Genomic DNA, 12,548 nt, shown 5'->3' on the forward strand with positions numbered 1-12,548 from the left:
CACAAGGGGAGCCCCCGGGCGCGCCCCCGACGGCGGCCGCGCGCGCTACGACCCCCCCAGATCCACGCGCGCCCCCCGGCACAATACGGCGGAGGGGCGGGGTGGGGGTCCCCAAATTCCCCGCCGGCCAATGGGGAGCAGGGGGCGGGGCGATCCGGCGTGGGGGGTGGGGGGAGGCATTGTCTGTGTGCGACCCCTCCTCTTCCTCCCGCGCGGGGGCGGCCGCTGCCCGGCCGGAGCGGGGACAATGGGGTGGCCCGGCCCGGGGCTTTGTTTCCCCGGGCAGCGCAGGGGGCTTCCCCGGCCGGCCCCGCGGGGGATCCCCCCCGGTCCGGCCCCGCGAGGGGTTCCTGCTGCGAGGACCCGGGCTCCGAGTCCCCCGCCCGGGATCCCTCCTGGGGACAAAGCACCCTGGGGCTGGGGCAGCCAGCGCCAGTCCCCGCCGGTCCCCGCCGGGCAGGAACAGGCGGCAGCAGCACTGGCACGTTTTAGTTCTAAAACAGTTGATTATAACAGAATAAAAGATTTCCCGGGGGGGTGGACCGTTTGTGACCCTCTCGCGGTGCCGGCTCGCAGCTCGGTACCGCCCGGCCCACGATCCCTCCCGAGCCGCACTACCGGGGGTGCGGCGGCACCGACCGCGCCGGCACCGCACGCACCGAGGCGTGCAGGGCTGCGTGAGGAGCTGCTGCTGCACGGCGGTTGTGCGCTGTGGGCGTGGAAGGATGAAATATGGTGCTTTACAGGCATGGAAGAAGATGAGTCAGCACCTCAGGGAGTTCTCCTCCGCGGGCCCGGAGCCTGCCGTTAACCGTGCGGGAGCCGCAGGGATATGAATTGCCGTCGCCCCGGCGCCTGGGTGCCCGCGGCGTGCAGGGACTGAGCCGGAGCCGGACGGGCCATGGGGTGTCCTGCGTGGGGCCTCGCCCGCACCCCGGGCACTGCCGTCTCCGGTAAGCGATGCCGGGTTTAGCGGTGCCGGGTTTAGCGGTGCCGGGTTTAGCGATGCCGGGTTTAGAACAGCGTTTGGAGCTGCAGCCGGGTGCGTTGGGCTGTCCTCGCTGCGGGGGGAATGTCACTACGGGGGACCCTCTGTACGAGAGAATGAGAAACCGGACGCTTTGTCAGGGAGCGGGACTGACTCGGGCGCTGCGGGGTGAGGACGTGCCTGGGGTGCTGCTGGGTCGATGCCAGAGGGTTCTCCTGGGTCGGGCGCTGTCACCTTTCATTGTTTTCTTTGACAATTACCGTGGCCGTTCGCTGAAGAGCTGTAGGAAGCATTTTTTTAGCCGAAGGTGACACAGAATTGTAACATAGCGCCGCACTTTTCGTTTGAGTTCGTTTACCTTCTGCCAGCTGGGCTCTTTGTGTGCGGGCACCTCTTGGATTTTAGAAAAAGCCCCGTGTGACCTCCCATGGCTGTGTGCCTGGGCTGTGCACAGACATCACGGTCGTGTGGGTGCAGCCCAAGGGCTGAGGGGCCGGGGGGGCTCTCCTGGCTGCAGGGATTTGGCTCTGAGAGATGAACCCTGCTGGGAATGAGCCCTGATTTGGGTGATACTGGATGAGCTCCTCTCCCAGCCACCCCTCAGTGCTGTTCCTGTGTTCCCTAGGAGGATGCAGGGCTGGGGTCGCTGTTCCTCCCTTCCCGGGGCCAAGAAGGGAAGGCCATGTGAGTGGAGAGGCTCCATCCACTCTCTGCGGAGCCTGGTGAGGGGCTGGGGGTCAGAAGTAGGAGCAGCCCTTGGCATTTAGGGAACACAGTGTTTGTGGGACTGTGCCATCAGAATTGTCCCTGGTCCCTTGTGGGGACTCTGAATGATCCCTCATGCTGCTTAGCCCCCATGCACATGTCCTGTTCCTGCTGAGCCTGAAAAGGACTGTGCTGCTCCCTGGGCTGGAAATCTTTTTCCTCCCAGGATTTTTTTTTTTTTTTAAACTCAAAAACTGGTCCTGGGCTGCTTTTTACCCCTGGCAGAATGGGATCCCCAGGGCCTCTGGGATGTCCTGTTTCTGCTTGGTCGGCCAGAGGAGACCATCCCAACCCTGGAACTTCCCTGGGCATTGCTGGGCTGCTGCAGGGGCTGCCCTGGTTGGGGCTGCTGACTGGGGTAGAATGAGATGCCCCTGCTGCTGCCAAAGCTGTGGCTCCACCTGTGAGTGCCTTTTTGAGGCATTCAGTGCTTCCCATCCCCAACAGGGACTTCATCTTACTGGAGAAACTCAGGAACATGCACTGAATAACTTGGCCCCATGCTCCCACCACGCAAAGTGACAGCGGGGCCAATAAATTCACCAATCACCGTGAAAACCATCATCATCTTAAAAATGAGAGTCAGACCCCTGAACTAATCTGGTGGAACATGATTTTGTAGCTTTTCCCAAGTGCACCAGGCATCCCAGGAATGCTGTGCGTCCTGTATTATGTCTGCAGCAGGGGCTGTCAGGCTGAAGTAGGGGTTTGGTGTTGAAGGAAGGGATGGGGAACCAAGTCCTCTTTGCCTGTTGAGAGGAAAAGGGCCGTGCTGCTCCCTGGACTGGAAATCTATGTTGTGTACCCAGGAGTTTACTGGGAGCTGGTTCTGGTCACCCCTGAGCTGCTGGGGGCTCTGTGCTTTCTGCCCATCCTGTCGGGCTGAGGGACGTGGCTGCTTTCCAGGGGCTTGGGGAAGGAAGGGGCCCTGGCCGGGAGGTGCAGGGTGGGGGTCAAGGTGCAGGGTGGGGATCAAGGCCGTGGGTGTTCCCATGGGGCCCCTTGGCTCTGTTTTGGGGCTGGATCCCCCCCAGGCAGGTGCATTGCAGGGGTGCCAGCGACGTGGGACCCCCATGGCAGGGGTGGTGGGGGTGCTTGAGGAGGTGAGGGATGTCCCTGACTGCAGAGGGTGAGGCTGGCGCCAGCCCAGGGAACAGCCGGGCCATGGTGGCCATGTTTGCTGTGGGCAAATGGTGGCTGTTTTTCCCAGGGCATCAGCCAATCAAAGCACAGAGATCTGCATATCGTTTGGGTACTGCGGCCGGGAATGGAGCTGAGCAGCTTCCAGGATGGGGTGGCTAGGGACCACGTCGTGTGTGGGTCCTGTGACCCTGTGCGGGAGTCACAGGGGCATGTGCCACGCCAAGACCAGGCATTTTGGGAGGCAGCAGTGTCCCCACACACCGTGTGTCATAAATAAATACGTGTCCTTGTATGTTTGTTGTTATGTTCCCATCCTGGAGTGGCTGAGACCCCTGGGCAGCGAGCAGCTTCCTAGTGCAGGAAAAAGAAAAGAAAGCAAATGGTGTGGAAATGCATGGCAAATTGGGATGCAATACACAGCGGGGCTCTCCCTGCTGCGTGACCCCCAGCCCGGGGAGGGGGGCGGTGGGGAATGAATTACGTGGGGATGGGAGGGCGGGAGGAGACGCGGGGATCAGGTAGCGACTGTGTCCGGGCAGGCCAGGCTGGGCTTTGGCCTCTGTCATCGGGAAATGTTTGGTGAAAATGTCCTACACTGCCAGTGCGTGAGGTGTGAGGAGCGACGGGAAGGGCAGGGAAAGGCTCAAAGGATGTGCAGTTTTGGGTTTGCCTTGGAAGAGGCCGGCCTGGAGATGGCTCCTGGGCGGGGGAGCAGGAGCCGGTTTTGGTTCTGTGTCTGTGGGGTTAAAACGCGCACGCACAGCGGGGAGGATCTGCCTCATCTCTCTGGCCTGCGACATCGAAGCATCCTTCAGCCCGGGGCACGTCGTCAGGGGCAGGAGGGGATCGTGAGATTTCGGTGTGTGACGTGGATCTCCAGGGCATCCCTTGGAGCGTCCCTGCGCCTTGTGGTGCAGCCAGAGCTGCAGTGGGTGCTGGGGAGCGCCCCGGGCCCCGCGGCAGCCGCGGGTGGTTCCCAGGCTTTGTCCCTCAGGACCGAGGAGCGGATCCCTCCCCGGGGGAGCCATCGGGGCACTGGATGGCCCCGGGGCAGCGGCCGGCCCTGGGCTAGGGGCCGGTGGCTGCGGGCGCCGCGGCTTTGGGGTGATGCTCCGGGCCGGGGTTTTACCGTGAGCCGCGTCCCCCGCCCGTGCCGGGAGCTCGGGGGCGCTGAGCGCGGCTCGGGAGCCCTCGGCCGCCGGCTGCCGGTACTGCACCGGGACACCGGGACACCGGGACACCGCGACATTGGGACACCGCCACACCGGGACACCGGCAGGGTGGACGGCCGCGGGAGATGGGTACGGGGGGATGGAGGAACAGGACCAGGTTTGAGGGCAGGGAGAGGGATCCCCCAGCTCCCGCGTGCTCAGGAGCACAGGGCTCAGAGGATAATTCGTGGTGGAATTGTGGCTGCATCAAGTACCGAGTCCAGCACTCTGCATTGGGCCACCCCGAGTGGGAACGGCCACACCCAGGTGTGTCTCACGGCAAACCCTGTGACTGAAGGGCAGTGCAAACCTTCCTGCAGGGATACGTCAGGGTTCAGCCTTTCTCCAGGATGGTCCTTTCCTCACCAGGGATTTTTCTTACAGAGCTCTGTCTCACCCAAATGCTGCTGGTTGAGTCAGGAGCTCAGTTCCTGCTCCCAGCTGAGGAGAAATCAGCTCTCCGATGAGGATTTGTGTCAGGAGGTTGGTCACACAGACTCCATGGTTTGTAGTGTTCATGTGATGGTTTTCATGTTCATGCTCCCTTGTGGGTCTGGGAACCAGGCTGGGACCAGCCCTATGAGCACTGTGGCTTCTTAGTACTTCAAGGCTTATAACAAACAGGGAGAATGACATTTTAAATGGGCAGAGAGTGATAGGACAGGGAAGTGGTTTTAATCTTCAGAGAGGAGATATTTAGGTTAAATGTTATGGGGAAATCCTTCTCTCTGAGGTGGGGAGGCCCTGGCACAGGGTGCCCAGAGAAGCTGTGGCTGCCCCTGGATCCCTGGCAGTGTCCAAGGCCAGGCTGGACACTGGGGCTTGGAGCAGTCTGGGACAGTGGAAGGTGTCCCTGCCCATGGCAGGGAGTGGCGCTGGATGGGCTTTAAGGTCCCTTCCAACATAAACCCTTCCATGGGTTTGTGATCCTGCTCTGTACCTGTGGGCACCCTGGGCATGAGGACAGTCAGAGCCTGGTACCAGTGGGTTCTGAGCTCTGCAGGCTCTGCCAGGATCTCCAGGATACCAACTTCCCTCCAGAACTGGCTGCCCCTGCCTGCAGAATGTGCATAGCTGTGCTGACCTGCAAGGGAAGCCCCAAGGTCACCAGCAGGAGAACTGGGAAGGTTTCTGTGCACTCTTATCATTAATATCAATTTCAGTGGTGTGCACAGTGCTGGCCACGCTCCCCTTTCAGAGCCTCCCTGCTGCTGCTGCCGCCCTGACCCCCACCCCAGCACAGTTTCAAGCCAAACATTTTCTTCCTGTTTTTCTGAGGGTGCGGCTCTTGTTTCATCTTGTTGGGTGAAGCCGATGCAGTGAGCGAGTCTCTATGGCAACAGATGTTTATCGAGCCCCTGAGATGAGGCACAGGGTTGGGGAAAGGCACCACAGCATCTGGGAGGGGTCTGGGGGTGTGGAAGTGCTATGCTGGAAGGGCTGGGATGGGGGCTGCTGGACAGGAGGTGTCTTGCTCCCTGTCCTCTAAATCCCAGCCTGGCTGAAGGACCCAGGGCTGCTTCCTGCAGAGGGAGGTTTGGATTTGTACAGCAGAGGGAGGTTTGGATTTGTAGAGGGGCTTTTGCCTCAGCCCTGCTGCGGAGAGGTCCCAGGAGCCTGGCACAACTGGCCCAGGCTCTGCCAGCCCCTGGCTCAGGAATCGCAGAGCTGTTTGCTGGGAGCTGGGGAGTCCTGGCACTGCCACATTCCCTGTCTCTCCAAAATACATCAGCGCCCCTCCCAGAGCTCCGGGATCTGACTCGGCTGCTGCTGGGGCAGGTCTCAGCAGTTCTGACATGGAGCAGTGGAGCCAGGCCCATCCTGGGTGCAGGTTTGCTGCTCAGGGGTGCAGAGGTGGCATTTCCCAGTTTTGCCCACAGCCACAAAGCACAGGAAGACAAGCAGGATGGTGCTGAGGGCACCTAGGGCTCTTGGGGCAGGAGCTGGAAGTGCTGATTGACTTTGGGAGGCTTCTGAGGCTTCCGGGCTGGTGGTGCCATGGCCAGCCCTGCACTGTGGCCCCAGAGATGAACGAGACCTCTCTGTCTCCTCGACAGGTCCAGGCTGGGCGTGTCCACGCCGGGTGGAGCCTGGCACCTGTCACAGGAGGCTCCCAGCACGCTCGGAACAAAGTTTTAATTTGGTGAGATACTCAGTATGGATCAGCTGTCTCTGATCCAAACCCACCGTGGAGCTGTTCTGCCTCCCGCATTTGGGGTGATGCAAACATGGGGTGGCCGTGTCAGGCTGGACATCAGTGCCACCTTCCACAGCAGTGCATCCTGGTGTCACCCCAAAGCCTGGGGGGGCATCTCCCCTGGGGACTCAGTCATGCTGGAGGAGCGTGGGTCAGTAATTTAGAGAGGTTTTGGGAATTCTGTCCAATTCCCTGAACCTGGGACTTGTTGTCTTTGTGAGCCATGTCCTTCCCCATCTTGCCATGTGTTCTGGTAGAGTTGCCTGGAGCTTGGGGGCTGCCAGGGCAGGAGAGCACAGTGCTGCTGGTGCTCGTTTCAGGTCTCTGCAGCCTGTAGGTATCGGCTGGAGGTGCGTCGTGCTGGAAGTGCCAGGGAATTGGATCAGGAGTTACTTGTTCTGGTGGTTCTCTGAACAAATTTGCACTGTGAAGGCAAGTGACAAACTGGTTTTGCAGCCACACAGAGCCATGTGCAGAGCCACCAACAGTGAAGTATTCACCCTTCGTGGCTGCTCCTGCCATGATCCGGTTGTGGCTGCACACAGAGGACAGGGGGCAGGGTCCAAGAGGGTGCCCACCCCTTCTCTTCTGCCCAGCCCATGCCCTGAGGGGTGTCAATACTGACCCGGGGCAGGCAGAGTCCTGTCTGAGGTGTGAAGGCCCTGCTGTGTCCCACAAGGAACAGTTTTGGGGGTCCCACACCCAGGGAGATCAGGCCCAAACAGGGCACGTGTTTTCCTGGGTAAGAGTCCTTCTGGGGGTCCCTGGGGTCGGTTACCTGATGGGGGTTAGAAAACTCCTCTCCAGCATCCCAGAACAACAGCGAGCCCCAGCATCAGCGGCAGTTTCTTGGCGGGATGGAGGGAAGGACCCGAACCTGCCGTGCCGAGAGAGGAGTGAGTGCCAGCCCTGCCCCGGGGGTGGGTCGTGGGACGGGAGACTGTCACCTCCTGACACCCATTCTCCTCCCTCCACCCGGCCGGGAGCAGCTCATGTCCGGTTACCGAGCGCAGGGGGCAGAACGGCGGAGGGGGCGGGGGGGGGGGGCAGAATGCTCCCGGTGCCCCGGAGCCGCCGGGCGGTGGCGGGAGCGGCGGCGGCCGCCAGGTGTCGCTGTTCCCGCGGGAATCCCGGCGAAGCGGAGCGCTCCCGGTGCGCCCCCGGTGCCCATTGCCGCTCCCGGTGCCGCTCCCGGTGCGCTCCTGGTGCCGCTCCCGGTGCCGCTCCCGGTGCCCACTGCTGCTCCCGGTGCCCCTCCACTGGTGCCTGCTGGCGCTCCCGCTGCCCCCCGTGACTCCCGCTGCTCACCACTGTTGTCGTTGTCGTTGCCGTTGTTGTCGTTATCCGTGGGATCCCTCAGCATGGCCTTGGTGGCCTCCAGGGAGCCGTCGTGGGGCTCGGGGGTGATGCCCAGCAGCTCGCAGAGGAGGGCGTAGACATTGACACTTTCAAAGGGCTCCACCACCAGCCCCTTCTTGAAGGCCGGTCCCACGGCACGGAAGATGGTTTTCATGTTCATGGCGTCGTTGTCAAAACCGTGTTCCCCTTTATTGAACTGGACCTTGTACCTCTGGAGGGGAGAGCAGGAACGTGAGCACCCCAACCCCTCTTCCCCCACACGCTTCCACCTCTCCCACCCTGTTCTGCAGCTGCAGGGTTTGATGGTCTGGTTGGTTCCTTTCAGTTTGGGAAGTTGATCTTAACTAACTCTTGGGAAGTTAGTGTTAAACTCTGCAGAAGCTGGAGGTGCCTCCAGACACCACTCTCAAGAAATTACATCCTGCAAGTTCCCTTTCTAAACATCAGCACATCCAAATTTTATTGTACTGAGGAGCTTCCAGTGGGAAGCTGCCTGTTGCCCTTGATGCTGGGCCTTCCCTTAAGTCAGGCTAGGAGAGGATCCTGCAATGGATATTCTGCATTCATTCGACTCCTACTCCAAGGTTTCTGGATACTTTCTCTTCTCAATAGTATAGAGGGTCTTTATACAAAAAACTGGAATTTAAATCTGTGTGTACGGAGACCAGTTAGCACAAAGGGCTAAAGCTGGGTGGGTGCTGGGGTGCTGTGAGAGGGAGAGGAGTGAGAGGCACATCCCAAAGGACAGTAGGATATGCCTGAGCATACACCTTACCCCATGGATCACGTAGCCTGGATCGCTGTATAACAAAAGTGGGGTGATCCGGGAATGATTGGCATAGTGGAATCTTTTTGGAAACTCTTCCTTCTTGTAAACGTGCAGTTTTGGATGGGCATTTTTCAGGACTGAGTACACATGCTCTAATTTCCCTTCTTTTGGCACCAGGAGTCCATTTGGTCCATAATCTAAGAGTTCAAAGTCGAGGTCATTGAATGTGAAGTTGCTGAAGGTCCGGAGGTGGATCTCGTCGTTTTTTATGACAGTCTCCATGCCGTGGTCAGATGTGATGATGAGGTTGAGGTTTGACTCCAGGCCACTTTCCTGGATACACTGCCTCAAGTAACCCACGGTTCTGTCCACCTGCTTGATCATGTTTTTCCTCTCTGTGGATTCAGGGCCAAACTTGTGTCCTGAGGAGTCTGGCTCCCCGAAGTAGAGCGTGATGAAGTCAAGGTCCTCCACTGTGAACCATTTCATGACGGTGTCGATGCTCTGCCTCCAGTTGATTTCGTTGCTGTAGTTGAACAACGCAGGTTCCACCAACTTCTTGTACACTTCTTCTCCTTGGTATTTTGCTTTGGTTCCGGGGAAGTGGATAGAACCTGTCTTCAAACCCTGTGAGTGGAGGCATTCCATAAACTCACCTGAATTCTCTCGGCAGCATCCTTCCATCTGTCAGTGCAGCCACCTCCTAACATGATTAGTTCATTCAGTCCCCAATGTCTACCTCTGCCTCTAATGAGGTTTTCTTACTCATTGCCAATTAAAAGTGATTAATTGAAAGCACTGCCCTTGCACCTGGTTCTTCACTGTGTTTTAGCACCAGTAAAACTTTGGAACCAGTGACCCATTTGCAGCTTGCATGGACCCTCTGGCTCTTGACCATCAAGACATTAAGGTGTGCTTTACTGAAGTCAGAGGAGCCAGTTTGGCAGGTAAATGTGGGCAAAGGTCTTGGGCCGCATTTCATGTCCTTCCTCAAAGCCAGATCCAAACCCTGCTGGGCTTGCTGCAGTTCCCAGGGGAGAGGGACCCTCATTGCCCTGGATGTGCCTCAGGGTGTGTGGAGCTCCCAGGCTCAGGATGTTCCCTGAGGAACTGGCTGAGGCTTCTTTAAACAGGAACAGGATAACCTGCTTTATTAACGTCTTAATAAAGCTGAAATGCATCTATTATTTTTTGCTATTTTTAGTAGAATGATCATAATTATTCCTGCCAATGTCTGGGGATTTCAGTTTTTTGCTGATCTAATTAGCCTGACGTTCACAGGGAAGCTGGGAACTCACAGCCACTAGGGATCGTGGCTTGCCTGTAGCTTTTCCTGGAGGATGGCAGGTTGGATGGGTCTGTGCAGGGTCTGTGCGTGACAGGAGGTGCTGCACTTGCCTGTCTCTGGGCAGTGATCCAGATGGGGAGGCTGCCATTGTCCCACCAGCTGCTGATGCCTTGGGTGGTGTAGTAGGGCAGTTTTATGCCTGTTTTGGTGTCAAACCACATGTTATGGATCACCCCGTGGTTCTCCAGGTACCGCCCTGTGGGAGACATGAGAGGAGGGGGTGAGCCAGGCTGTGCTGGGGGAGGGGGGGTCTCACTCCCACACCGGGTGTAGGGCTGGCTTTGGGCAGAGGGGACCTTAGGCTTCCCCTTCCTCTTTGCCCCTTCCTACCCTTGCCCTCTACCCAGTGGGGTCCCCGGGCAGGGAGAGAGATGCTGGGGGAGTGCTGCTTCCCATGTGGGTTAGTTGATGTTTGGTGGGTCTCACCTGGACCCAGTCAGGCACTTGCACCACCTGCAGTTGTTGCTGCCCTCTGGGCATGGGCAGGTTCCTGTTACCCTGTTTTTATCTAATCACATGGTGGTGTTTCACTGATGTTGCTCACAGTCTGTGAGGTCGGTGAGCAGAAGTTTCCATTAGAAGGGAGAGATGCACTTTGACTTGTGCATTTTGTGCTATTTTTGTTATTCTGGTCCCGAAGACTGCGCAGTCCCTTCTGCATGATATCCCCATCCTCCCCCATATTGATGCTGCCTCCCTGCTTTTGCCCATCAGCAGGTTTCATTAGCATGCTCCACTCTTTTTATGCCAAGGTTATTAATTAAAATCTTAAATAAGATTGGCTCCAAAATCGATTTTTCAGGAATTCCCCTGGTGCCCTCCCTTCAGCTTGACAATCTCCTCTCAGCATCCACTCTGTCCTCTTCCCGTAGCCTCTTACTTCCCCACATTACAGATTTTGAACTAATCTTCATCTTCTCCATCTTAACTAATGATTTCCCATGTGGCACTGTATCAAATGCACTACTGAAGTCCAGAAAGATTAAATTTAGAGCATCTCCCTTGTTTAAAAAATAATTTATCTTATCAAAGGAGGCCATTGAGTTGGTCTGGTGCTATTTACCTTTGATAAATACAGGTTCAGTTCACAGAATCCCAGAATGGTTTGAGTTGGGAGGGACCTTAAAAACCGTCCCATTCCACCTCTCTACCATGGGCAGGGACACCTTCCACCAAACCAGCTTGACTCCAAGCCCTGTCCAACCTGGCCTTGGACAGTTCCAGGGGCAATCTGGGAAATCTGTGCCCTCACCACCCTCACGTGGCAGAAATTCTTTGTATCTAGTTTAAATCTACCATTTCTGCATCTCTTGCCTTGCCTGCTCTAAAGCTGTGTGTGCTGTTGGGTCTGGATGCCTCCAGGCCTCTTGTTTTTCTCTGACCCAAAGCCTTGACTTTCCCCTTCCCCAGCCCCTGGGCAGCTGCAGTGGGCCCTGGCCAGGGCACTCACCGGTCAGCAGTGTGAAGTGGCACGGGCTGGTGAGGGTGATGAAGGGAGGAGTCATGTACTTGGCCTTCACCCCATCTGCAGCCATCGTGTCCAGGTTGGGGGTGTCTACGTCCTGGTCGTAGTTCCACCGAAAGCCGTCAAAGGACACCAGGAGCAGTTTGCTGCGGTTGGGCGCCTGCTGCAGGGGGATGCATCTTCCTAAGGACAGGGCAGCAAAGAGGAGCCCCAGTGACAGGAGCATCTTCATGCCTTTGAACTGGAATGGGTTCCCAGCCCAGGTATCCAGAGACCTCGTATTAATACGTGCAGGATGGGACTAAGTTCAGTCCTTATCTAATCTTGCAGTTGCTGATCAGGTGTATGGCTTCAGCCAGCATTTGGTATCAGAACAAGAGTCTCTTGTTTGTCTCTCTGCAGTAGATTACCTTAAAGTTCCTTCTGGATCAAACACCGAATCTGCATCTTCCCTCAGCAGTGCTGGTGCTGTTTTGGTGTGTGTGAACAGGGAGGTTCCTGGTGTGGTGGAAACCTGCCTGCACAGCCCCCCATCCCTCTCAGCCCATCGTGGTGTCCTTTCCCCACTCCTAGCTCATGGTGCCCTGCTCTGTGCTCAGCAGTTCAGCCTCAGAAGGCAGCTCATGCCCCAGGACTGCTTGTCCACCTTGGGATGGAGGCTCAGAGGCTCAGGGAGGAACTTGGATTTAGCCATGGTTTTCCAGTGTGTCTTTGCTGAGCTGCTCACTGGAGCTCCAAGGCTCTTCCTTGGATCCTGACCATGCATCAACCCCTGGAGATGCTCCTGAGGGTGAGCCCAGCTCTGAAGCCCCTGTCTGAACAGCTCAGGTCCCACTCTGCTTTGCTGCTCACCACAGGTGACCCTCATCCACTCGTGTACTGCTGAGCTTTGCTATATCAGCATCCCACCACATCAGTATCTGCTGGTTTATGGCTTCTCTGGGGTTTAATCATTGCTGACAACTTGTCTGAGAAAAAATGAGTTTAAGGCTTTTGTAGAGTTATGTAACAGAGGTTGCCTTTGTTCTCTGGGTTCTGAACTCACAACCTTTAAGTCTTTGCTGATCTCCGTCTGCTCAGGTTGCAGATTTATTCCTTGGTGCTTTGTTTTCTAATTGCCTGCCACCCTCTCCTCACCAACTAGAGTTGTCTCCACCTGGTTTTCCCAGCCCTCGCTGGGGTCATTCCTTGATGTTTCCCCCTGAGACTGAGCTGGGTAGACAAGTCTTAGGCACATGGGTTTGTTCTTGCTGGATGGAATGGCAGCCTCTTCATAGTCCTGAGCATCTCAAGTATTCCCATC

The 12,548-nt window shown here is 57.3% G+C and overlaps 2 protein-coding genes across 2 annotated transcripts in view; one reads left to right on the top strand and one right to left on the bottom strand.

Moving 5' to 3' along the window:
• Positions 1-741: 741 nt before the first annotated feature.
• Positions 742-12,548, top strand: part of RBFOX3 (RNA binding fox-1 homolog 3) — a 134,120-nt gene continuing 122,313 nt past the window's right edge. The window contains exon 1 of the mRNA XM_066200903.1: positions 742-953. The gene's annotated coding sequence lies outside the window, so the exon portion shown is untranslated. The remainder of the gene's footprint in view (positions 954-12,548) is intronic.
• ENPP7 (ectonucleotide pyrophosphatase/phosphodiesterase 7) lies at positions 6,644-11,477 on the bottom strand. Its single transcript, XM_066200784.1, has 6 exons — positions 11,231-11,477; positions 9,831-9,976; positions 8,439-9,059; positions 7,659-7,874; positions 7,083-7,179; positions 6,644-6,728 (listed from the first exon to the last, which is right to left on the bottom strand). The coding sequence occupies exons 1-5, from the start codon at positions 11,475-11,477 to the stop codon at positions 7,093-7,095; spliced, it is 1,317 nt and encodes a 438-aa protein (XP_066056881.1). The 3' UTR covers positions 6,644-6,728; positions 7,083-7,092.

Source organism: Chamaea fasciata, unplaced genomic scaffold, assembly GCF_029207755.1.
Source record: "Chamaea fasciata isolate MVZ Bird 193981 ecotype frontalis unplaced genomic scaffold, bChaFas1.0.hap1 SCAF_19, whole genome shotgun sequence".
Lineage (NCBI taxonomy): Eukaryota > Metazoa > Chordata > Aves > Passeriformes > Sylviidae > Chamaea > Chamaea fasciata.